This window comes from Chrysemys picta, unplaced genomic scaffold (genome assembly GCF_011386835.1).
Source record: "Chrysemys picta bellii isolate R12L10 unplaced genomic scaffold, ASM1138683v2 scaf1, whole genome shotgun sequence".
In the NCBI taxonomy this organism is placed as follows: Eukaryota; Metazoa; Chordata; order Testudines; family Emydidae; genus Chrysemys; species Chrysemys picta.
The window spans coordinates 551,497-575,273 of NW_027052708.1; the positions used below are offsets into that span (position 1 = coordinate 551,497).

General features: G+C 45.1%; 1 protein-coding gene across 5 annotated transcripts in view; it reads right to left on the reverse strand.

Annotated features, from left to right (window-relative positions):
• The window catches only part of LOC101935734 (olfactomedin-4-like), a 253,106-nt gene that overhangs the window by 75,849 nt on the left and 153,480 nt on the right, over positions 1 to 23,777 (reverse strand). The window contains exons 3-6 of one of the 5 annotated variants that reach the window (XM_065578765.1): positions 10,700 to 10,912; positions 9,024 to 9,177; positions 860 to 945; positions 495 to 572 (exon numbers count right to left, since the gene is read on the reverse strand). In XM_065578765.1, the coding sequence (XP_065434837.1) occupies positions 546 to 572; positions 860 to 945; positions 9,024 to 9,177; positions 10,700 to 10,912 (480 nt within the window). In that variant the 3' untranslated portion in view covers positions 495 to 545. Of the gene's footprint in view, positions 1 to 14; positions 573 to 859; positions 946 to 3,866; positions 4,084 to 9,023; positions 9,178 to 10,699; positions 10,913 to 23,777 lie in introns of those variants that run through there. The other 4 variants (XM_065578764.1, XM_065578763.1, XM_065578766.1 and 1 more) reach the window with 4 other exon arrangements.

The following is a 23,777-nucleotide window of genomic DNA, read 5'->3' on the forward strand; positions in this document are numbered from 1 at the left end:
GAAAGCGTTGGAAATGGATGGCTTGTACTGCCTTGTATTCCAAGTATGGAGCACATCAAGTGTGGTCACATTGAGTTTGCTAATCATAATGTTACCCGTGTTGTCCTCCGTTGAATAAATTACCCACAATCCACTTTCATCCACAGCAAAGTCCATATCTTGCCACCCAACACCAGCATAAGAGAAATGGTTACCATAAGCAGCATTCGGCAGAGTTTTCCTCGCAGCCAATGTGTTTGTGTTTAAATTGAGCTTGCCCATATCTCTTGAATTATATACATTGTAATACATGAAGTTATTGTAAACTGTGGTGCCACTGCCTTCCCCATATTGAATGTTTAACTCTCGAGCATTTTTTAATAGCAGCAAATCATCATAGGAATTATGAAATCAGTAATATTCTAAGAGTCTCCCATCTGGGTTCAAAGGTGCAACCCAGTATAGGTCCTTCTGCGGAGTCTGAAGAGACAAATCCCTATCCCAAGAACCATATTTGAAGGAAAATCCTCTCCAGTTCAGCTGTACAACATAGGGCTGGCTGATATTCACAATCCTACCATGACCACAGCTGCCTGTAAGCAAAGAGAAAATGTAGGCTTTTCAACAGGCATGATTAGGAGAGAGGATTTAGTGTGTGTACTTTATAAGAATCAGTGTTGTTGCAAGAACAGAACTACATACACATCTTTGTCAAAGATTTTCCTTGCACCATGTAAACAGCACATGGATTTCAGTTCTGTAGCTGTTCCAGTCTGACTGAAATACAGGGGTCATCCCACTAGAACTGGGGACATACTGAAAAAACAGCCAACGATCCAGCAACACATTTTAGAGATCTCAGTTTTTAGTCAGTACTCACTTGCAGTAAATAAGTGATTCGCTTCTGTTTCAGACAAGTGACCAGTTTTCTGTTTCCACCTAGTCTATGCTTTGCACCCCGCTGGGCTGGGAAATCACATAGAAAATACCATTTCAGAAACATTTTAGGTCATTTGGTCCTGCAGTGGAGCACAGTTCTGGAAATATGGGAAGCAAGAAGGAACATTTTGTCTCACTGAACCGCAGTGAGTTTTGGAAGGTGGAGGGAGAATTAGCAGCACTAGTTCTAGAGGCTCATTTCAGATTAGCATGTTACTGTCAAAATCACCACTTGAAAACAATACTTCGAGAGCTTCCATCTGAGGCTCTCAAAGCAATTCAGATAGTAATGAGCATAGCCTTACAACAGGTCTGTAAGGTGGAGGTAAATATCCCCAGTTTACATGCAAGGTAACTATAAAGTGACCATACAACCTAGTTCAACCAGGACAGTCTTGGTTTTTCTTATGATGTCCCAAGAGCTTCAGGATAACTGAAATAGCCTGTTGTTGTTTTTTTTCATTCCATCAGCCAAAATATTTGTTTTTTTATAGCTACACAATGCTTGTTCAAGATGTATTGCTATGCTGAGTAGAATTTGCACTGTTTACTGAGAACAAACAGCCCAGTGGAATGAGCTTTCGGAGTAATGAACAATGTCTGGAATGAAGAGAACTTGAATGAAAGTAAACGCTATCAAAGCTGTTCCTTTGCTCAAAGCGACTGTTGATGACACTTGTTCAATGTTTCACAATGAATGCAGAACACTAAAGTATTGGAAAAAAATCCTCCACTCCAAAATATGCAGGTCTCCCTGGGTCAGAAGCTGGCAGTGGTGACACCAGCACACTTAAAAATAAAAGTATCCTTTTGTCTGACTCTTTGCAGCCCTAAAAGATGCCACCATGAATGTGTGCCAGTTTTTCCCCCCTTTAAAGGCATGGTCACCGGAGACACAGATGTTAAGCGACCTGCACAGTCACACAGCAAGTGAATGGCAGTGCCAAGACTAGAACCCACATTTCCTAACTCAAAGTCAGGTGCTTTAACCACTAGACAATGCTCCCTCTTAGAGGTGAAGTAAAGTTTACCTGCGAAGACCTGAGTTTCATGTAGCTATTAATTGATCAATTCAGGGTAACAGCTGATGATATCAAATCAGTGCAGAGGTTGCACATGCTCTAGCGGATGGGGTGTCTTTGACACAATCACTTCTATTTTATCTGTTCAGTGACTACCATTTGATGGCTGTTTGCAAGCCTATGTGAAAAGAGTTGCTGCGCTTAGTCTATTCCTAATAGAGAAGTGGCCACAGCACAAATATCATCATCACCCCCTTATTAGCATTGAGAACAGAGAGAAATAAACAAAGACAGAACTATCTTCTCACACCTAAAGCTGGTCCCTCTTATGGAGGGTTGAAGAACATCAGTGGAGCAGAATCAGGAAACTCATACTGCCACTGAGGCCCAGATGAGCAGGTGCCCATGGCCAGAAACATCTTCTGAGCAGTCCATAAAATACAGAGCAATGTGAAGAGGGGGGAGAAACCCTTGTGGCTTGTCTGAAGATGCGCTCCCTGGGAAATGACTGGAACACACCTGCCACTTGGAGAAAACTGCTGCTTGTAAATGCAAAACATTTTTTCTTCAGAAATAGAGGGATCCAATTTATTCCTGGCAGTGATGATTTATCAGCATTCAGATAGAGGGATGCACTGGCCTAGAGGCAGGACAATATCTTTATGGCCTTTCAGTCTAACTATTGGTAATGTCTTCAGAATCCAATGCTAATGTGTATTTAACTGGAATTGTAAAGTTTGTGGCAACCTATGCAATACGGTTTTGCAGTGAAACTCATCATCTTTCTTTTGCTTTTGTCTTTCCAGCTTTCCTAAGCTCCACTGTCTCCTTTCTTCTGTTGTATCTCTTTTCCCACACCTCTCTCCTCCAGCCTGACCCCTGGTGCCAAAGCATGTGGGGATCAGGAATTCACTCACTGCCCTCACTGCCGTGGGTGGGAAGCAGATTTCATTTATTCCCAGGGCTTCTGTGCAGCCCTGCTGATAGACGCTGCAGAGAGACTGTGTTGAATTGCTGCCTCCCCCAGCCACCTGCATCATGCCCCTTCTTGGTCAGCACTAGCCATTTGTGGGGCTTGGTTGGCCAGAGCAGAGGTTACAGCCATTCTGTGCTACTGTAACTTCCCCCTGATCAATTTTCTCCTCTGGGGACACTCTTCTAGAAGATGTGTAGCCCTGGGTTTTGCTCCTTTGCGGAAAAACACTACCAGGCTCAGATTCAGCAAAGCATTTAAACACGTGTTTAAGTGCTTCACTGACTGGGAATGAATGGACCACTGAGACCTGAGACCTCATTTCCAGATATAGCACACAATGCAGGCACAGGGCTGTAGCTCTGGAAATGGCAATTAGCATGGCTAAGAACATGGCCTCAGTACTTGTCACACATACTGATGTTTGGAGGTGCTCATACCTCAACTAATGCAGTGCAAGAAAGATAATGCAGATGATGATGCAAAGTGGCTTGCAACCTGCCAACTCCATAAATCAATTTGATCCATTTGCCTTATCTCTCTATTGTGTATCGCTACCTCTAGTGTTATGGTTTGTTCTTAACTGTTGACATATTGACTATTACTGAACTTAACTCACAGCGATCTTATTTCAAAATTAAATGGATATTAATTCTCTATAAATCTGTGGTTTGTTTGAAATAATATTGCTGGTACTGAGGTACTACTAAGAGAGTTTGGATGAAGGGCAAAACATTATTACTAAACTCTTATATATGCAACCTCAATTTTTCATGTCATTAAACTGAACCCATTCCAACTTTTAGTAATTACTGTGCTGTATCATAAATTAAAAAAACATGTTCAATAGAGACCTTTTCTTACAAAAGAAATAATAAATTATTATTTCTTCCCTTAAAGAGATCTCTCTGCTGAACACTTGTTTGTTTCTTATTTATGAAACCAGGCATGAATTATTAAAATAAAGTTAGGAACACGTTCAGTTTAATTACATGAGAAAATGTGCGAGGTTCCATACAGTGGATGTTTGATTTTTGAAAACTCTCCAAGAAACAGTGTTAAAAAAAACAACCCTCTTTGTGGTAGTCAGGGTGGGTTCTCTGTCTTCTGCACAGGTTCAGAGGAATTCATTGTTGTTTATTTAATCCTAACTTGCCTTCCTGTCTGGATCTTTTGGAAAAAAATACACAAAAGAATCAAAGTGTCATGTCATTTTGTAAATATTGGGAGACACTTGAAATAAATCCATATGAATTATTCAGACTTTAGCATTTTTAACTCCTTTTTTACTGTGTTAGGCCTCTGATCATTGAAGTTCCAGGGTTAATGCCGTATCTTGTCTCTTTTTCAGAGGTGGGCTGCATGTTCATGTGGGGGAATAAGGTAGAGGGAGCCAAGAAAACACATATGCTTTATTCCTCCACACAGGCTACCCAGACTTTGGGTCAGGAGGTGCAGGGGGAAGCAGCACTGCACGTCTGCTTACTAACCCACTTCTGAGGGGAAGAGGAGTGAGCATGGAGGGGCGGGAAGCCATGGCTCCATAGACCCAGTGTGCCAGTCACTACAGCTAAGCTGGCAGGTTCGGGGTTGTGACAGCAGTGAATTGATATCCTTGTGCCCTGGGTTCTTGCCAAGCTGCGTGGCTGTGCAGCCGCCCAGCAGTCTATCAAGTGCCACACACTTCAGGTACCCCTCCACCTATGGCCACGCTGCTCCTGCCCTCTGCCTTGGAGCCCCTGGCCAGCTGCTCCTGGCAGCCTCCTGCTTGCTGAGCAGAGTGGGGGTGAGAGGAGGGGCACTGATGTCAGGGTGTCCCCCTTCCTGCCCATGTACCCCATCTTCTTAGAGCAGGGCGTGGGGGGGACACGACAAGACTCGGAAGTGGGATGGAGCTTGCTGGCGGCTCCTGCTGTGTCTGAACAAGCAGGCTTCAGACTGGTGAGTACCAATCTACTTAAAGGGGCAGCATACTTAAAGGGGCAACCTGTGTGTGTGTGTGTGTCCCTCACACACACACACACACACACACCTCCCAACACATACTTGTATTATTATTGTTGTTGTTACTTCCTGCAATGCACATATATTCTCTGTAATTTTATTCTTTCAAAGTTCTGTTATTTGAGTGTTTTGACTTGTCTATGCATTTCATAATTTTTATTTCTCTTATATTTAAGAAATTTAATTCTTTGAGTAGTGAGTTCTAAAATTCCTAACCTGTCCTGGCTGGAGTACTTATCCCTATGGTAACTTTTAAAATATAGATACAGTTTTTTTGTGGTGGTGCACATTTGCACGTTACCTCGGTAATTTGGTGCACATACAATTAATTCTGCACATGGATGGAGAAAGTTAGAGGGAACATGGCCTGTGGCCCCTGAAGAACAAGGCAGAAAGGGGAAATGGGACTCCGTGGACCACAATTTTTCCTGTGTTGCTGCTGGGGCAGCCCAGCAATGTGCTACCTCTTCTAAAGGGCTGAGACACCATCCAACCCAGAAATAGTAAGTTCCCTGGGGAAGGGAACATATTACATTTTGGTCCCAGTCCTGTAATCTGACCCATGCAGGCAGACCCTTACACCCATATTGATTCACACTGATATCAGGGGAACAGGGATCCATCCACCTGGGTCAGATTGCTGGAGTGGGCCTGTGTTTGTACAAACACCATGGAAATGTCCAGCCCTAAATTAGCATATCCATAATTAAGTCATTGACATTTCAAATAACTGGCACCACTACATTACCTGCAAAAGATAGCCAGACCATAGCCATTTCTGTTCCTACATCCCAGCTTTACTTATATGCGGGGGGGTGCACGAAATCTGCTGATTTGGGGCAGTAACTAGTGACAGAGGTGCTGGAAACTGCTGCATGCATGGTAGAAGTAATGAGTTTTTATTATCAGCACATTTACTGAATCCTATCTTGGACTGGGCCATGCACTAGAAAACTGCAGTCAGAGAGCAGGCTAGATGGAGAACAGTAATTTCTTTCTGATAGGTTGCTTGAGAAGAGACTTGCTCTCTCTACACAGCATGTCAGTGAGCAGCACCTTGGGATGCAGTGTTTGAGGGGCTGTATTCCAAAGTACTGCAAGAGCGAGTAACTTTAATTAAACCCTCCCTAGACAAGTTAGGAGTTTTTCAGGCTTTCCCAAGTCCACTTTACCCAACCAAAATATGAAGGTGTGTGTGGGGGGGGAACAGATCTGAAAACAGGACAAAGGGTCAGTGTAATACAAATATTATAAATATAGTACGAGCTGGAAGTAGTTTGACAGGAATCAAGGGTGTGGAGGAAATGTATGGAAAACTGTGCCTAACCACTTAAAGGCGTTAGGGAGTGTTGGTAGTCTAGTGTGAGCAGCCATGCACTGCCTCCAAAGGGACCCATCCATGAAATCCAACAAACTCACTTATTCGCCCCCTTTTCTCAAACAGCAACCTCTCCCTCCCACTTTCTCTCGGTTAAGGAAATGGACTGTACTGTGTGTGCAATCAATCACTGTAAAAAGTTTTAAGTATCGGGGGTAACCGTGTTAGTCTGTATCCACAAAAACAACGAGGAGTCCGGTGCCACCTTAAAGACTAACATTTATTTCGGCATATGCCCAAAGGTGACACTGGACTCTGTTTCTGTAGAAAGTTTTGAACAATATGACATGAAATGAAAGATTGAGCCCACGGCAAAGTGCATTTCATCTGCTCCCTTTCCTTCCTTCCCTCCCCACTATGCACACAAAGTCAGGCTAGGCAGGCTTTGTGTGGGCAATTATACAGCTGGCTGAGGATCTGAATCTGTCTCTCTATCTAGGTATTTACACAGTAGTAGTAGTACTGTAGTACTACTCCACAGTAGTACACCTCCACTTCTAACAGACTGGCAAATTTCCAGTCTCTCCACAGTTGCTATTCCAGTCCTGGGCTGGAGTAGGAACCATGGCACTGATATACTCCCCTTCAGCATGGTTTATCATCACTGGATCTACCTAATAGCACACCCAGAAATCACAATCCCACCCTGCTTCCAGATTGCCACCAAGCCTTGTTTTGAGCTATCTGAAGTTGGTGGCAACTTACCTCTACCATGCACAAGACAGAGTCCCTCCCTATGGCCTCTCCACAGCTTCACCCCCCCCCCGCCCCAAACATGAGAACCACCGAGGTTCTGTTGCACTAGGAGCCTTCTTCAGCTCCTGTGCCAATGGGGGAACTGCACCCAGAAACCATCCAAAAAGTACTTGGCTAGGTCCTCAACTGGTATAAGCAGTCATAGTCCAACCAAAATCAATGGAGTTATGGCAACTTATGCCAGCTCAGGATCTGGCCTTCCGTGTCATTCCCGGTGCTAAGAAAGCTGCTGTGCTCTGCAGGCATGCCACATTCAAGTCAACCAGAAAGAGGTCCACCAATGCTGAAATGAGCCCCTCCTCCTCCTCCTCTCACATACATCTGCTGACCACAGCACTAATGTTAAAGGATTTAACACTTTTTAACTGTAAGAAAGACTTGTTCTCAGGCATGTCAAGAAAGAGGCAGCCTCTCTCTCCATACCATCACCCTCAATAAATCAATGAAGTGCCCTTCAAATGCTTTTTAAACCCTACACTTTCCACTGAACCATTGGTAAGCCTTTCCCAAGGAGTGTATTTTCCCCTCCCCGGATCATCTGACCCAACAAGAAGGTGCTGTTCATTTTTCCTATCAGAGACAAGCTGCACTGGCTGCTTGCAGTGCTGGCAAGCCCTGAAGAGGCCACAGAGGGAAGAATGTATTTCCACCAGTTCCTCTCTCCTGCTAATGGGAAGCTTGAAATAACTGACCTGAAGATGGTAGGAGGCAAGTGCTGGTAGGTAATAGATGTGCAGTGAAAAGTGCTCTGCTTTGTTCAAAGGTTTCTCCAAACTTTTTGTTATTAGTCTGGTTTACCTCTGATTTGCTAGCCAAATTGTTAGGTACAGGTGAAAAAGCAGTCTTCTTCCCCCATTGTATTATGAACATTTTAATACCTTCTTTTTGCCAAATTATTCTAAAGCAGAAGTCATAAAAATGCATACAAGGGAGGGAGTAACATTGCTTGAAAAATCCTCTTGCCTACTCATTAGTGACTGGGAAGCTTTCCCTTAAGGAAAGCTATTAATTGCTACAGAATTTAAACTTCCTAAAAAAAAAAAACCACATGGAGTGAAAACCTGGTTCCATTGAAGACACTGGCAAAACTCCCACTGAGTTCAATGGAGCTAGGATTTCACGCTAAGATTCTAGCCTTTATGGCTCAGAATAAGTTTCTGCATATTAATCAAATGTAAAACTATGCAATGTTGTCTTCTTGAGTCTGCATACAAACAGCTCCAGTGCATCAGCTGCTGCTTAAATTTTCCAAGCAGAAGTAGAGTGACACTGACAAGACACAGATCACTTTCACAGAAGTTATCCATGATCAGAGCTAATAGAAAAGCCGCACAAAAAGAGTTTGAAAGAAGGGAAAACATTATTTTTCATACTGTTGTACTACACCTCTACCTCGATATAACACTGTCCTTGAGAGCCAAAAAAATCTTACTGCATTATAGGTGAAACCGCATTATATTGAACTTGCTTTGATCCACCAGAGCACGCAGCCCCGCCCCTCCAGAGCACTGCTTTATCGCGTTATATCTGAATTCATGTTGTATTGGGTCGTGTTATATCGGGGTAGAGGTGTATATAAAATCATGAGTGGTGTGTAGAAAGTCAATAAGGAAAAGTTATTTACTTGTTCCCATAATATAAGAACTAGGGGCCACCAAATGAAATTAATGGGCAGCAGGTTTAAAACAAATAAAAGGAAGTTCTTCTTCACACAGCGTACAAGCAATCTGTGGAAGTCCTTGCCTGAGGAGGCTGTGAAGGCTAGGCTTATAACAGGGTTTAAAAGAGAACAGTAAGAGTATGCGAAAGTGTTTGTTTCCTGCCCTCATCTTTCATATCAGCCTGTTGCTGAGAGGTTAGTACATGTCTGGCAAATTTCCCAAGACCTGTGCTTTATTTTCATTTAATTTAACTCAGTCTTCTTCCTACTTCTCCCATCCCTCCTCATGTGATTTATACACAGAATGCTTACCTGGTGGGAAATAGGAGGGTGTAGTGGTTTGATTTCTATGTTTTTCACATTCCTTCAATCGATTCTGGAGAGCTACAATTTCTCGATGGATTGCAAGGATATTGTTTTTGTCCAATGATTCCAGATCATTTACCATGAGAGTCAGATTCTTGATCTAGAGAAATAAAAATTCAGCATGACTTTAAATTACAGTCATCTTTATTTCACAAACATTTTAGGCTGGATTTATCATTTCAAAAAAGGTGCCGCAGAACAAGTTTTAGGAAATGTTCCCAAGAATAAGTTTTAGCATGAACATCAGGTCTCAAGCTAGTGTGTAACTACAAGAAAACTGTGAAGACAGTGAAGAAACTAATGATATTTTACTTACCATCAAAAGCAATTATTCACTCCAGGTGAGTGAGTGATAACAATTTTGAAAATTTGATTTATTTAATATTGGGAAAGGGTTCTTAATTTTATATTGATTGGGTCACTACCCTAATAAGTTAAGTTTTAAATTATATTTGTTGGAGCACAGAAGGTTTTAGGCATGGGTGCTCATAAATTAATATTTATTCTGATAATGTAGACAGTATATTTATTTAACATAGCAGCATCCTAGAACTTTAGCTTTCAGTCACACAAATGATAAAAATTGCCATATATGAAGAAACATGCTAACATGCTGTCATAACTATAAAGGGAAGGGTTACAGCTGTCCTGTGTACAGTACTATAAAATCCCTCCTGGCCAGAGACTCCAAAATCCTTTTCCCTGTAAAGGGTTAAGAAGCTCAGGTAACCTGGCTGGCATCTGACCTAAAGGACCAATAAGGGGACAAGATACTTTCAAATCTTGGTGGGGGGGAAGGCTGTTGTTTGTGTTCTTTGTTTGGGAGTGTGTTCGTTCTCGGGACTGAGAGGGACCAGACATCAATCCAGGTTCTCCACATCTTTCTAAACAAGTCTCTCCTATTTCAAACTTGTAAGTAAATAGCCAGGCAAGGCGTGTTAGTTTTCCTTTGTTTTCTCAACTTGTAAATGTACCTTTTACCAGAGTGTTTTTCTTTGTTTGCTGTACTTTGAACCTAAGACTAGAGGGGAGTCCTCTGAGCTCTTTAAGTTTGATTACCCTGTAAGGTTAATTTCCATACTGATTTTACAGAGATGGTTTTTACCTTTTTCTTTAATTAAAAACCTTCTTTTTAAGAACCTGATTGATTTTTCCTTGTTCAAGATCCAAGGGGTTTGGATCTTGATTCACCAGGAGTTGGTGGGAGGAAGGAGGGGAATGGTTAATTTCTCCTTGTTTTAGATCCAAGGGGGTTGGATCTGTATTCACCAGAAGTTGGTGGGAGGAAGGAGGGGAATGGTTAATTTCTCCTTGTTTTAAGATCCAAGGGGTTTGGATCTGTATTCACCAGGGATTTGGTGAAGGTTTTTCAAGGTTTCCCAGGACTGGAATCCATTGAAATGGTGGCAGCAGAACCAGAGCTAAGCTGGTAGTTAAGCTTAGAAGTTTTCATGCAGGCCCCTACCTTTGTACCCTAAAGTTCAAAGTGGGGATCCAGCCTTGACACATGCTTACGGCCAAGATTTGCTTTAACTCCACTGACAATAGTAGAGACATTCCAAATTTCACTGGAGTAACAGAACTGAATGTTTCTGAATGGCAGAAGAACCCTCATACTTTACCTCCACGTATAGTTGTTCAACAATCACATTGCTTCCAACAAGTGTGGATTTCAGCTGAGTGACCAGTCTCTCCATTTCATTGATTTCCAGTTTCAGCAACTGAAAGTCCAACTCACTGTAAGAAACACTGGTCAACTCCATATGTTCCACTTTGATGGTTAGGTTTCGGATTTTCTGTTCATACATTTCAATTGCTTTGGTATATTGGCTAACCTAAAAAAACAAACAAGCAAAATTTCAGGTTCAGTTTAGCAAATGTAACAGGCATGTTTGACATCTTCTTTACATCTGTGCAATCCCACTGGGACTGCATGTGAATTACTGAGGGCAGAATTTCATTCATAATCTTCACTTTATTCCGCACTGTAACAAGGGCAACCACATTGTGAGCAACCCCACATGGCCAGAAGTCATCCTGCAACACCAGCCTCTGTTTCCTCCACAAAGGCGCCTTATGCAGACTCCACTCTCTTTTTCTAGGCCCAAAATACCCCTGGGTTTATTCACAAAATATAAACTACAGATAAAACAGAGTCCCAAATTAAAGTCCAACAAGCAAACGCTTCTCTTCCTGCTCCCAAGCCTCCCTGTCTGGAGAGCTTTTGCTGTCTTTCCCCTGTTCTCTTGGGGTCTCCCTTGCCTTAGCAGGCTACTGCCAGCACTTCCTAGCTGGAATCTTTGGCTACATCTATACTGTCCTGCAGTTCGGACTGCAGGGTGCACTGAAGTGCTGCTCTGTAACTCTCCCGTGTGGATGCCAGGGACTTGAACTAGCAGGTTCCTTCTTCACATTAACGTAGTCCTGTTTGAAGAGGATTACATGAAGGCAAACTAGGAACCTTATGGGTTGCATCTGCAGTATCCACATGAGTGAGTTACAGTGCAGCATCTTGGTGCGCATGGCTATTCACACCCCCGCAGTCCAAACTGCTGGACAGTGTAGCTCGGGGTGTACAACCTATGGCCTGTGGACCATACACAGCCCACCAGAGCATTTCATAATGCCTGCAGCCTGCTTCAACACAATATACTAACGGCCGATTCATTAGCGTTTTTTCATCATGTTTACATCATTTTAGTTTACACAAGTATGTAAATAGACAATATCGAACACAGAAACAACCTATCTAAATACATACAAAACTAACTGAACTTCAAATATAAATCAATACAAGTGACTTTAAATCTTATTAAAATATGTAGAAACCTTGTGTGCCAAACAGATTATGTGGCACGCCTGTGTAATAAGGTTGGGCACCACTGGTGCAGATAAACCCTTAGTCACAAATCCCAGGACTCTGCTGGAGCCTCCTCACTCCCAGCAGTCTTTGCTCTCCCTGAGTTCTCCCCTCACTTCAGCTTCCAGCTACTCTTTATGGGGGAATCACCTGATCCCTGTCAGGTGTGCCTCCTTCAGTAATCAGGGCTGGCTAGCCACAGCAATACCGAGTTTACAACAGTGCCATGGGGCCCAGCCCAGCCTGCTCTGTTTGCACTTTGCCCTGAGATCCTGCCAGCCCACTGACTCCTCTATTCTCCCAGCCCCTTCTCCCCCCCCCCCGCCCACTCCTCTCTGGGGTGGCCTAGGGAGTGAGGTGGTGTTGGGCAGGGGACTGTGGGGCACTGCCCAGGCCCGCCCCCAAAGGGAAGGGGCACTCTGGCAGCACAGGGCCACATGGGCCAGTGTGCATCTGCAACTGCCGGTTTGTGAAAAGTGCCCTTGAACTGGGCTGGGCAGAGTAGAGCCGCCCCCACCATACCATGCTCCATTGGCCCAGCCGGCGCCTCACTCCGGGGACCAACCTCCCCACTCCATCCTCTGTTGCTCCCATTGGGAGCCACAAATATGTTTGGTGCTGGGCCCACAAAAGGTTAATCTCAGGGAGAGTTAATCCCAGGCCCTCCAGCCTGTACAGGTCAAGCCACCCGCTTACACTCACTAATGTACCCTCTATGAGCTAACTTTATCCAGGATTATATAGAATTTCAGGGGGCAGATTCTACCAGGAAACCTGCAGTGATTATTTCAGAGAAGTGATGTACATGAAGAATGGCTACACAGCGCATGGTTGCGAGTCTCTGAGCCCCAGTTGACAGTGCTAAGAATATCCCCCTCCCTAGGCCTCAGAGCCTGTGCCACAGCCTAAGCCTTAACACCTACACAGCTATTTTTAGCACATAATGCAAAGCCCAAGTCTGTTGACCTGAGCTTGGAGACTCACTGCTGTGTAGATGTACTCTCTGGGGCTGAAAAAGTAACAAACAAAAAAAATCCACCAATTTGTCCAAGACGACTTTCTGTTGACTTCAGTGGGCACTGGTCAGGCCTCCACACTCCAAATAGTATCCAATCTTTTATGCATCAGAACTAATTGAGTCCCCTGAAGAAGGGGTTATTTTAGCACAGTGCACTATTACAAATCCCATCCATCCATCCAGAAACTGATTTAAATGAAGGCCAGTTGAGGTGACAGTTATTTTAGCCTTTAGGTAGAATAACTGTTGCACAGCAGCCTCTTCAGATGTGGAACCACTAAACAGATGGCTGGATAAATATACTTTTGCACATGTCTCTACTAATGTAAAGGTCACAGTACAAACATTGTCAAGGAGAATGTCAAGAACATAATATGGATTTAGAGCAGTCTCTGAAAATTAGAGTTCCATACAAATGGAACATCTTGGCAGGGCCGGCTCTGGCTTTTTGGCCGCCCCAAGCAAAAAAAAAAAAACCACCTGCGGCACGGCCAGAGCAGGGGGACCAGCTGAGGGGGGGGGAGGGGGAGGGAGCGGGCGGGAGAGAGAGAGAAGGGGGTGGCCAGGGCTACAGCAGGGGCACTGCCACGCGGCCCCTCCTGCTGCGCCGCTTCCTGCCGCCTGCTGCAAGGGCTCCGCTCCAGTCGGCGGGGAGGGAAGGAAGAGGACTGCCCTGCAGGGCGCTCTAGTTCTCCGCGCCGCTGCCCCCTACAGGGCGGCCGGAGCAGAACAAAAAAAAAAAAAAAAAGCAGCCGTGCCGCCCTAGGATTGGGCAGAATGCCGCCTCCAACAATCTGCCGCCCCAAGCACCAGCTTGCTCAGCTGATGCCTGGAGCCGGCCCTGCATCTTGGGAAAGATATAATCCTCCTCCTACATGACTTAAAATTGTACCCATTTTTCTTTAATGGCAAGAAGGTTAAGCAGCATCTCTCAGCAAGAATAAATAGAATTATATTATTGTGTCAAATTAGCAACTCTGGAGTCAGAAGGCATTTCCATTATAAGCCCCAATTTTCAGGTGCTTATCACTTCCCTCAATATTACCTTCTGGACTGAAACAGCTCATGCATATTCTCAGACCTAAAATGAATGTGTTGGTTTAAAAATCAATTTGGCATTATCTTAACATGAATTAAGAGTGTTTTGCCCCCGTCACAATTTTTTTTAATCTATTTTAATCAAGGGGACAGCTCTGAAATGGCCTTTTAGTGAAAAACTGTACTCAGGTCAACTTTTTAAGACTAGAGCTTTGCTGTTCTACTGTCCTGGTAATATCACCTACAGACTCTTGACCAAGGCTTTGTAACAACCATAGAAGAGACTTCCGCCAAATAATTCTTTCCAAGATATACACTGAACCTCAGTACATGCTGGGGCAGGTCTTTGGGAGTTTAGTCAATGGTACATTGATACTTGTGCAGGGCAGATACAATCAATTAAGCACATGATGTGTCTGACTACTGAATCTCAGTGACTTAGTTTAAGGAGGCAAACCAACGGTAAGAGGACTCTCTTTTCAAAGTTACAATTTTTTATACAACTGTGACAACTACTTTTTGAGTCTGAGGCCTGGTCTACACTAGGCGTTTATGTCGAAGTTAGCGCCGTTACATTGAATTAACCCTGCACCCGTCCACACTGCGAAGCTATTTAGTTCGACATAGAGGTCTCTTAAATTCGACTTCTGTACTCCTCCCCGACGAGGGGAGTAGTGCTAAATTCGACATGGCCATGTCGAATTAGGCTAGGTGTGGATGGAAATCGACACTAATAGCTCCGGGAGCTATCCCAGAGTGCACCACTCTGTTGACGCTCTGGACAGCAGTCTGAGCTCGGATGCTCTGACCAGCCACACAGGAAAAGCCCCGGGAAAATTTGAATTCCTTTTCCTGTCTGGGCAGTTTGAATCTCATTTCCTGTCTGGACATCGTGGCGAGCTCAGCAGCACTGGCAACGATGCAGAGCTCTCCAGCAGTGATGGCCGTGCAATCTCAGAATAGAAAGAGGGCCCCAGCATGGACTGATCGGGAAGTCTTGGATCTGATTGCTGTGTGGGGCGATGAGTCCGTGCTTTCTGAGCTGCGATCCAAAAGACGGAATGCAAAGATCTAGGAGAAGATCTCTAAAGACATGTCAGAGAGAGGATACAGCCGGGATGCAACGCAGTGCCGCGTGAAAATCAAGGATCTGAGACAAGGCTACCAGAAGACCAAAGAGGCAAACGGACGCTCCGGATCCCATCCCCAGACATCCCGTTTCTACGAGGCACTGCATTCCATCCTAGGTGTGGCCGCCACCACTACCCCACCACTGACCGTGGACTCTGAGGATGGGATATTGTCCACGGCCGGTTCCTCGGACATGTTAGCGGACGGGGAAGATGAGGAAGGAGATGAGGAGGACGAGGCAGTCGACAGCGCTTACAACGCTGATTTCCCCGACAGCCAGGATCTCTTCATCACCCTTACAGAGATCCCCTACCAACCGTCCCCAGCCGTTAACCCGGACACAGAATCTGGGGAAGGATCAGCCAGTAAGTGTTTTAAACATCTAAACATTTATTTTTAAAAGAACAGGAATATTAAGAACAACAACAATGGGTTTCTCGTGATTAGTTTGCCCTAGGCGCTTAATGTTTCAGTCCTGGGCAGTGCAACTATTGAAAAAAAATCTAACAATGTCCGGTTTAGCATGATTGTTCTGCCCAAGCCGCTCTACTGTTTAGTCCCTGCCAGTGCAGCTACAGTAAAATGCGGTCTATATGTCCGGGGATAGAGCAGAAATCCTCCTGGGACATCTCGAGGAAGCTCTCCTGGAGGTAATTGGAAAGCCGTTGCATGAGGTTCTTGGGGAGAGCGGCCTTATTGGGTCCTCCGTAGTATGACACGTTTCCGCGCCACGAGACAATCAAGTACTCAGGGATCATTGCCCTGCAGAGCAGGGCGGCATACGGCCCTGGTCTTTGGAGGCTTTCCCGAAGCACTCTTTCTTTCTCACTGTCTGAGATCCTCATCAGGGTGATGTCGCTCATGGTGACCTGCTTTGAATTAGGTAGGGGAATGTTAGTGTTGGGACTGCTTGCCCGTTCCTTTACAGAACTGTAACCGCTGGTTTGCAGCCACGCGGTGGAGGCGGGAGAGGGGCAGCATACAGGGATCTTTCCCGGGGACAGCAGCGAGGGGGTGGGACAGGGGCAGAGTTCCTGCTTGCCGGATTGCTGGCAGCAGGGACTGGCATTGCTTTCAATGTGAAAGGAGGCCAGTGCTAATATTAAAGTTTTAAGCTGCCACAAGTCTACGGCTTACCATGTCTGCCTGCTACACAAATTCTGGTGTCCTGCCCCACTTCTCAGATCTGCAGTGCAAGACCCCAGGCACTGAATGCGAAGGCCGAGAATTCGACCTTGTCCTGAGTGCGCATGTGATAGGTGCTGTGCATGGTCTTGTTCACAGAGAAAGACTATGTTCTTTGTTCACAACTACATTTATCTTTCTGAGGAATTCACTCCCTTTTTCCCATTCCCACAGCCACATCTGCGACTGTCTCACAACCTAGCCTGGCATCACACTCCCAGAGGCTAGCGCAGATTAGGCGTAGGAAGAAGAGGACACAGGAGGACATGTTCTCGGAACTTATGGGCTGCTCCCGAGCCCAGGCAGCACAGCAGACCCAGTGGCGGGAGAACTTGTCCCAAATGCACCAAGCACACATGGAACGGGAGGAGAGTGGCGGCAGGAAGACCAGCAGGCGACTCAAACTCTGCTTGGACTAATGAGGGAGCAAACGGACACGCTCCGGCGCCTTGTGGATGTTCTGCAGGAACGGAGGCAGGAGGACAGAGCCCCGCTGCAGTCTATCTGTAACCGCCCTCCCCCGCCACCAAGTCCCATACCCCCCTCACCCAAAGTGCAAAGAAGGAGGGGCGGCAGAGTCCATGCAAACTCTCACTCTACCCCTGCAGACAGCTCTAGTAGTAGAAGGCTCTCATTCCCCAAAATTTGACAAGTTCTTTCCTTCCCGCCTCACACAAGCCCCCGTCCAAGTTTCACCTCCCAGTTTCATGTGTAGTTGCTAATAAAAAATACGTTTCTGTTAATTACTGTTTCCATCATGTTCTTTTGGAGGAGGGGGGGAAGGGGGTTGGTAATTGGACAGGACAGTCACCTTTAGCAGGGTACATAGGCGGGGGCAGGTCCAGCAGCAGGGCACATACACAGTGCAGTCACTAGTTACCCTGGTCAGTCTGGGAGGTGGTTTTCATGTTCTGTGGTGGGGGGTGGGTTGCTCTGTGACTTTGTAGCGGGGGAGGGCAGTTACAGATCTTATGCGGCGGTCCTTATCCTGGATCACACAGCCATGCAGCAGGGGATCTGTAACCGTCCTCCCCCTGCCACAAAGTCACATAGCCCCCCCATACACACAGTCCCGATCAGGAGGGGTGACAGGCTCCGTTGAAACAACCAGTCCACCACAGCGGAGCCTGTCAATCCTGGAGTTTAGAAGCGTCATTTGCGTCACTACACTACACCCGCTCCCCACCACAGTCTGCGTCCCAGGTTTAAAACATTCCCGTGAAAACAGTGATAAAAAAAACTGGTGTTCATTAACAAAGTAGAAGTGATTTTATTTCTAAACGTGTGTTGGAAGGGGGTATGAAACTGGAGAGGATAGTCAACATTAACTGGGTAAAGAAACGGGGGCAGGTTCAGTTTCTCTGTACACAAACTTAAAAGTCACAGGTTACCCTGCTCACTCAGGAACCTAGCTTTCAAAGCCTCCCGGATGCACAGCGCGTCCCGCTGGGCTCTTCTAATCACCCGGCTGTCTGGCTGGGCGTAATCAGAAGCCAGGCTATTTGCCTCAACCTCCCACCCCGCCATAAAGGTCTCCCCCTTGCTCTCACAGAGATTGTGGAGCACACAGCAAGCTGCTATAACAATGGGGATATTGGTTTCGCTGAGATCACAGCGAGTCAGTAAGCTTCTCCATCTCCCCTTGAGACAGCCAAAAGCACACTCCACCACCATTCTGCACTTGCTCAGCCGGTAGTTGAAGAGTTCTTTTTCACTGTGCAGGGCGCCAGTATAGGGCTTCATGAGCCAGGGCATTAGCGGGTAGGCTGGGTCCCCGAGGATGACTATAGGCATCTCCACATCCCCAACAGTAATTTTGTGGTCCGGGAAGTAAGTACCTTCCTGCAGCCGTCTAAACAGACCAGAGTTCCTGAAAACACGAGCGTCATGAACCTTGCCCGGCCATCCGACGTAGATGTTCGTAAAACGTCCCCTGTGGTCCACCAGTGCTTGCAGCACCATGGAAAAGTAGCCCTTTCTGTTAATGTACTGGCTGGCCTGGTGGTCCGGTGCCAGGATAGGGATGTGAGTTCCATCTATGGCCCCACCGCAGTTTGGGAATCCCATCGCTGTGAAGCCATCTATGATCACCTTCACGTTTCCCAGGGTCACTACCTTTGACAGCAGTACATCAACGATTGCCTTGGCTACTTGCATCACAACAACCCCCACGGTAGATTTGCCCACGCCAAAGTGGTTCGCGACTGACCGGTAGCTGTCTGGCGTTGCAAGCTTCCAGAGGGCTATGGCCACTCGCTTCTGGACAGTCAGGGCTGCTCGCATCCGGGTGTCATTGCGCTTCAGGGCAGGGGACAGCAACTCACAAAGTTCAAGGAAAGTTCCCTTCCGCATACGAAAGTTTCGCAGCCACTGGGATTCATCCCAGACCTGCAGCACTATGCGGTCCCACCAGTCAGTGCTTGTTTCCCGGGCCCAGAATCACCGTTCCACAACATCCACATGACCCATTGCCACCGTGATGTCCTCGGCGCTGGGTCCCGTGCTTTCTGACAGGTCTGTGCTACTCTCAGACTTCAGGCCCTCACCGCAGTGCCGTAGCCTCCTCGCCTGACTTTTCTGCATCGGCCTCAGGGAAACCTGTATGATAAGCTGCGAAGCGTTGAGAACGGCCACAACTGCAGCGATGGTCGCAGCGGGCTCCATGCTCGCAGTGCTGTGGCGTCCGCGCTGTCACTGACTAGAAAAGTGCGCAAACTGATTTCCCGCCGGCGCTTTGAGGGAGGGAGGGCGGGAGTGATGGACGGATGACGACAGTTACCCAAAAGCACCCTCGACACATTTTTTTACCCAGAAGGCATTGGCGGCTCCACCCACTATTCCAATGGCAGCGGGGACTGCGGGATGGCTGCCCACAGTGCACCACTTCCAATGTCGACGCTTTCCCCGTTTGTGAGTCCACACTAAGTCAAATTACTGTCCTTAGTGTGGACACACACGTTCGAATTTGCAATATCGATTCCAAAAATTCGATTTAAGTAAAATCAAACTACTCTCGTAGTGTAGACATACCCTGAGGGGAGCCATTAAACAGACTCCTAGAAATGTAGGACGGGAAGAGACCTCAATAGGTTATCAGTCTAGTCCCCTGCACTGAGGAGGGACTAAGTATTATCTAGACCATCCCTGACAGATGTTTGTCTAACCAGTTCTTAAAAACCTCCAGTGATGGAGATTCCACAACCTCCCTAGGCAATTTATTCCAGTGCTTAACTACTCTTCTAGTTAGGAAGTTTTTTCTAATGTCTAACCTAAAATCTTCCTTGCTGCAATTTAAGCCCATTAACCACTGAGGGCAGGACAAGAAGTAAAGAGAACAATTTATCACCCTCTTCTTTATAACAGTTTTCAGGTACCTAAAAGATTATCACCCCCCCGCCCCAAGTCTACTCGTCTCCTGACTAAACAAACCCAATTTTTCAATCTTCCCTCATAGGTCATGGTTTCTAGACCTTTAATCATTTTTGTTACTCTCCTCTGGTCTTTCTCCAATTTGTCCACATCTTTCCAGAAGTGTGGTGCCTAGAACTGGACACCATACTCCAGCTGAAGCATCATCAGTGCTGAGTAGAATGGAAGAATTACTTCTCATGTCTTGCTTACAACACTCGTGCTAATACATCCCAGCATGATGTTCAGGTTTTTTGCAACATATTACATTGTTCACTCATATTTCTTTTGCGATGCCACATAAACCCTAGATCCTTTTCTGCAGTACATGTTCCTAAGCAGTCATATCCATTTTTGCAATTAATTATTCCTTCCTAACTGTAGTGCTTTGCATATGTCTTTATTGAATTTCATCCTATTTATTTCAGACCATTTCTCCAGTTTGTCAAGATGATTTTGAATTCTAACCCTGTCCTCCAAAGCACTTGCAAGCCCTCCCAGCTTGATATTGTCAAACGTTATAAGTGTACTCTCGCTGCCATTATCCAAATCATTTATGAAGATATTGAATAAAACCAGACCAGGACAGATCCCTGCAGGACCCCATTCAATATGCCCTTCTAGCTCAGTTATGAACTATTGATAACCAGTCTCTGAATAAAGTGTGCACCCACTGTATGATAGGTTCATCTAGGCTATATTTCTCTACTTGGCTTATGAGAAGGTCATGCGAGACACTTACAAAAGCCTCACTAAAAAAATCAAGATACATCACACCTACTGTGTCCCCACCATCCACGAGGGTTGTTACCTTGTCAAAGAAGGATATTAGGTTGGTTTGACATCCTTTGTCTTGACAAATCCATGTTGACTGTTACTTACCTTACTTTCTTCTAGATGCTTACAAATTGATTCATTATCTTTCTGGCTACCAACATTAAGCTGACTGGTCTATAATTGCCAGAGTTGTCCTCGTTCCCCTTTTTATAGATAGGTACTAGATTTGCCCTTTTCCAGGCCTCTGGGATCTCTCCCATCCTCCATGAAGTCTCAAAGATAATGCTAATGGCTCAGCGATATCTTCAGCCAGTTCATTATTGTGGCAGAGCTCCAGCTTTGCCTCAGGGGGTCCTGTGCTTCTAGGTGGTTAGGGCTTGCCTCAGAGGTTTGCTGTAACCCTCAGTGTAGCCTCTCTCCCCAACAAGAGGAAAGGGTTACAGCTTACTGACTCACTTTCACCATCGGCCAGTCAACGGGTTTGATGTAAGAACCCTCTTTAGTCCCTGTCTTCCTACTTAGGGAGCATTTTTGTAGAGGCGTGGGGTGGGTTGCGGGGGGGGCGGGGAGGGAGAACCCGGGCCCGTTCTCTTCTTCAGGTTCCAGCCCAGGGACCCTAATGGCACCTATAACGTGTAGTTTTCCTATACCATCAGAGCTATAGCCCTTCCCTGGGCTACTTCCCCAAACAGACCCTCCTAGCACCCTGGCCATGCTTGTCCTCTGGCGCTTTTAGTGTGCACCTTCTTTCTCCCAGTCTTCCCATTACACACCTACTTACTCCCTGTTCCTACCACCCAGCCCTCTGAAAGAGCATCCTTTTAAACTAGTCCCAGACAGTTCTAAACAGGCTTCAGGTGATCTGAGTAGCCTGTTTCCCTTGATTTTTTTCTAATCTGTTCTTAATTGGTTCCAGCTGTCTTATGGAGTCTGCCTGACATAACTGCTTCTAGTACCTTCCTGACTGCATTGGGACAGCCCCTGCCCTGGTCATTCAGGGAACAGAAAACTATTCATCCGGTGTCCAGTATGTTTTCCTCTACCAGATTCCTGTACCCAACCAGTCTAGGTCTGTCACAATATTCTAGGGTTTATTTCATCAGGCCCTGCCAGCCTGAAGACATCTAAACTTGTCCAAGTAATTCTTAACTTGTTCTTTCCTTATTTTAGCCTAAGGTCCTACCTCATTTACATAGATGTTCACTATGTTAGTCATGCTAACTTTTTGGTGAAAATATCAACCAAAAGGCAATTAACACTTCAGACATTGCTGTGGCTTCTCCTGTCCTTGGTCTTCCTCTTGCTTCATATATATTTGTAAAATGTTTTCTTGTTACACATTTTGTCCCTAGCTAGATTAATCTTTTTTGCCTTGGTCTTTCTAATTTTGACCCCTCATGCTTTTTTTTTTTTCAATAAATATTCATCTTCTGTAATTTGACCTAGTTTCCACTTGTGTTTGACTGAGTTTCAGGTCTTTGAAGATCTCCTGATTAAGCCAGGGTTGTCTCTCACCATACTTCTAGCTTTCCTATGATTTGGGATAGTTTGCTCTTGTGCCTTTAATAATGTCTCTCTTAAAAACTGACAATTCTCCTGAACTCCCCCCACCCTTTAGACTTCCTACAAGATCTTACCTATCAATTTTCTTTACTGAAGTCTTGAAGTCTATTATCTGGATAACTCCATATGCACACAGAAAATGAGTGCCAACTTTGGCCCTCAGATACATACCATGTGCATTTCAGTGTGTACATACCTTAGCTCAGAATTTATCCCAAGTAACTGAGGGCCATCATGTTACAATGAGAGTCATAACACTGAATTAATGTTTTTTGCACTGACTATTAATATTCATTTGACATGATCTTTTAAACCTGATGACTTGTGTGGTAAGCATAAGAGAGGATAATTTTCCCTTAGCTTCTTTTATGAAAAGGAGAGAACACTACAGAGCAGCAATTGTTTTTCCAAGATGTGAGCAATGTGGCATGCATATCAGTAAAGTTAAAAGAGTGAGCTCCAGATTATTTACGGCTGTTTTGTGATATCCAGGCTAGGTCATACCAAATTGGAAATGCCATATCACACCCAAAAAGCAGATGTGTGATGTGTATTTCACATCTCTGACAGATGCAATACACCAAAAAAATAATGCAATCCTATCGCTTGTTTTGGACCTTAACTTCCTTGATAAGTAATATGTGATTTGAGAGGATCCTGCAGAGAAATTACATTTTGGATTTTTTGTGCTAATTATGTTATCTCCAGAGATTATCCAGTATAAACCAATCTGATCTTCCAATACAAACATCCATGGATCCTGAGCTGGTGTAAATTGGCATGGGTCCCTAAATGCCAATGGATCTACACCAACTGAGGATCTGGATCTCAATCTTATTCCTTAGTTTTAATTTACACAGGACTAATGAAACTTATTGTATTTGGCAATCAGAACTGTCTGTTTAAATGTATATCCATATATGGAGAAAACTGTTTGGCTATCGACCATAGGTATGTCTAAAATACCCTACCACCACCCAAACAAGGACCAGGCCATAGAGCACGATCCATCTTGTTGGAAGAGGATTTAGATGGATTTCTGTGATTAGCCAGGCACTCAGAATACACTAAGAGCTGGGAGATTTCCCTAGTAAACTTCTCTGTGGAGAAGATGTTTAAAGGTTGGTGTCTAAACTGTGCATGTAAGATTTGCACATGAAACCATCACATGCACAAAAATGCATTTGCAAACTGCTGAGCACAAAGTTGGCAACCATATAGAGAAAGAGTATTGATATGTGCAATTACCTATACCAAAGGCACAAACATTCAGGAATGTGGGTATCTATCCCACTGCTAATAATATTAGCATACTTAAAGAAAACAAATGCTTTTAAAAGAAGTTAGTTGTCAAAAATATGCCAAATCTGTTTGGAGTGTGCTACAAAGCCCAGTCTTTCTTCTGCTTCAGACTGTTTTTCCCCAGTTGGCCAGCCAGGCTACCTAGGAGAATGCCGCCGCCCCGACCCCCAAGATGGATGCTCTATTGCTTGGCAGTTAGACCCATTTTGCCTTAATAGCTTGTGCCTGTATCTAAATGATCTGCTCCCGTCTAACAGGCCAACACACCATTTCAGAAATCTAGTACATGAACTATATTTTGGGGTATAGATCAATATTCACCATGCATCCCACATTCAGAACTTTGCAGTGGGGTTTGAGCAGTGCATAAGCTTTGTGCTGGACCTCTGCAGAGGCACAAATGTCACCCTTAAAGAAA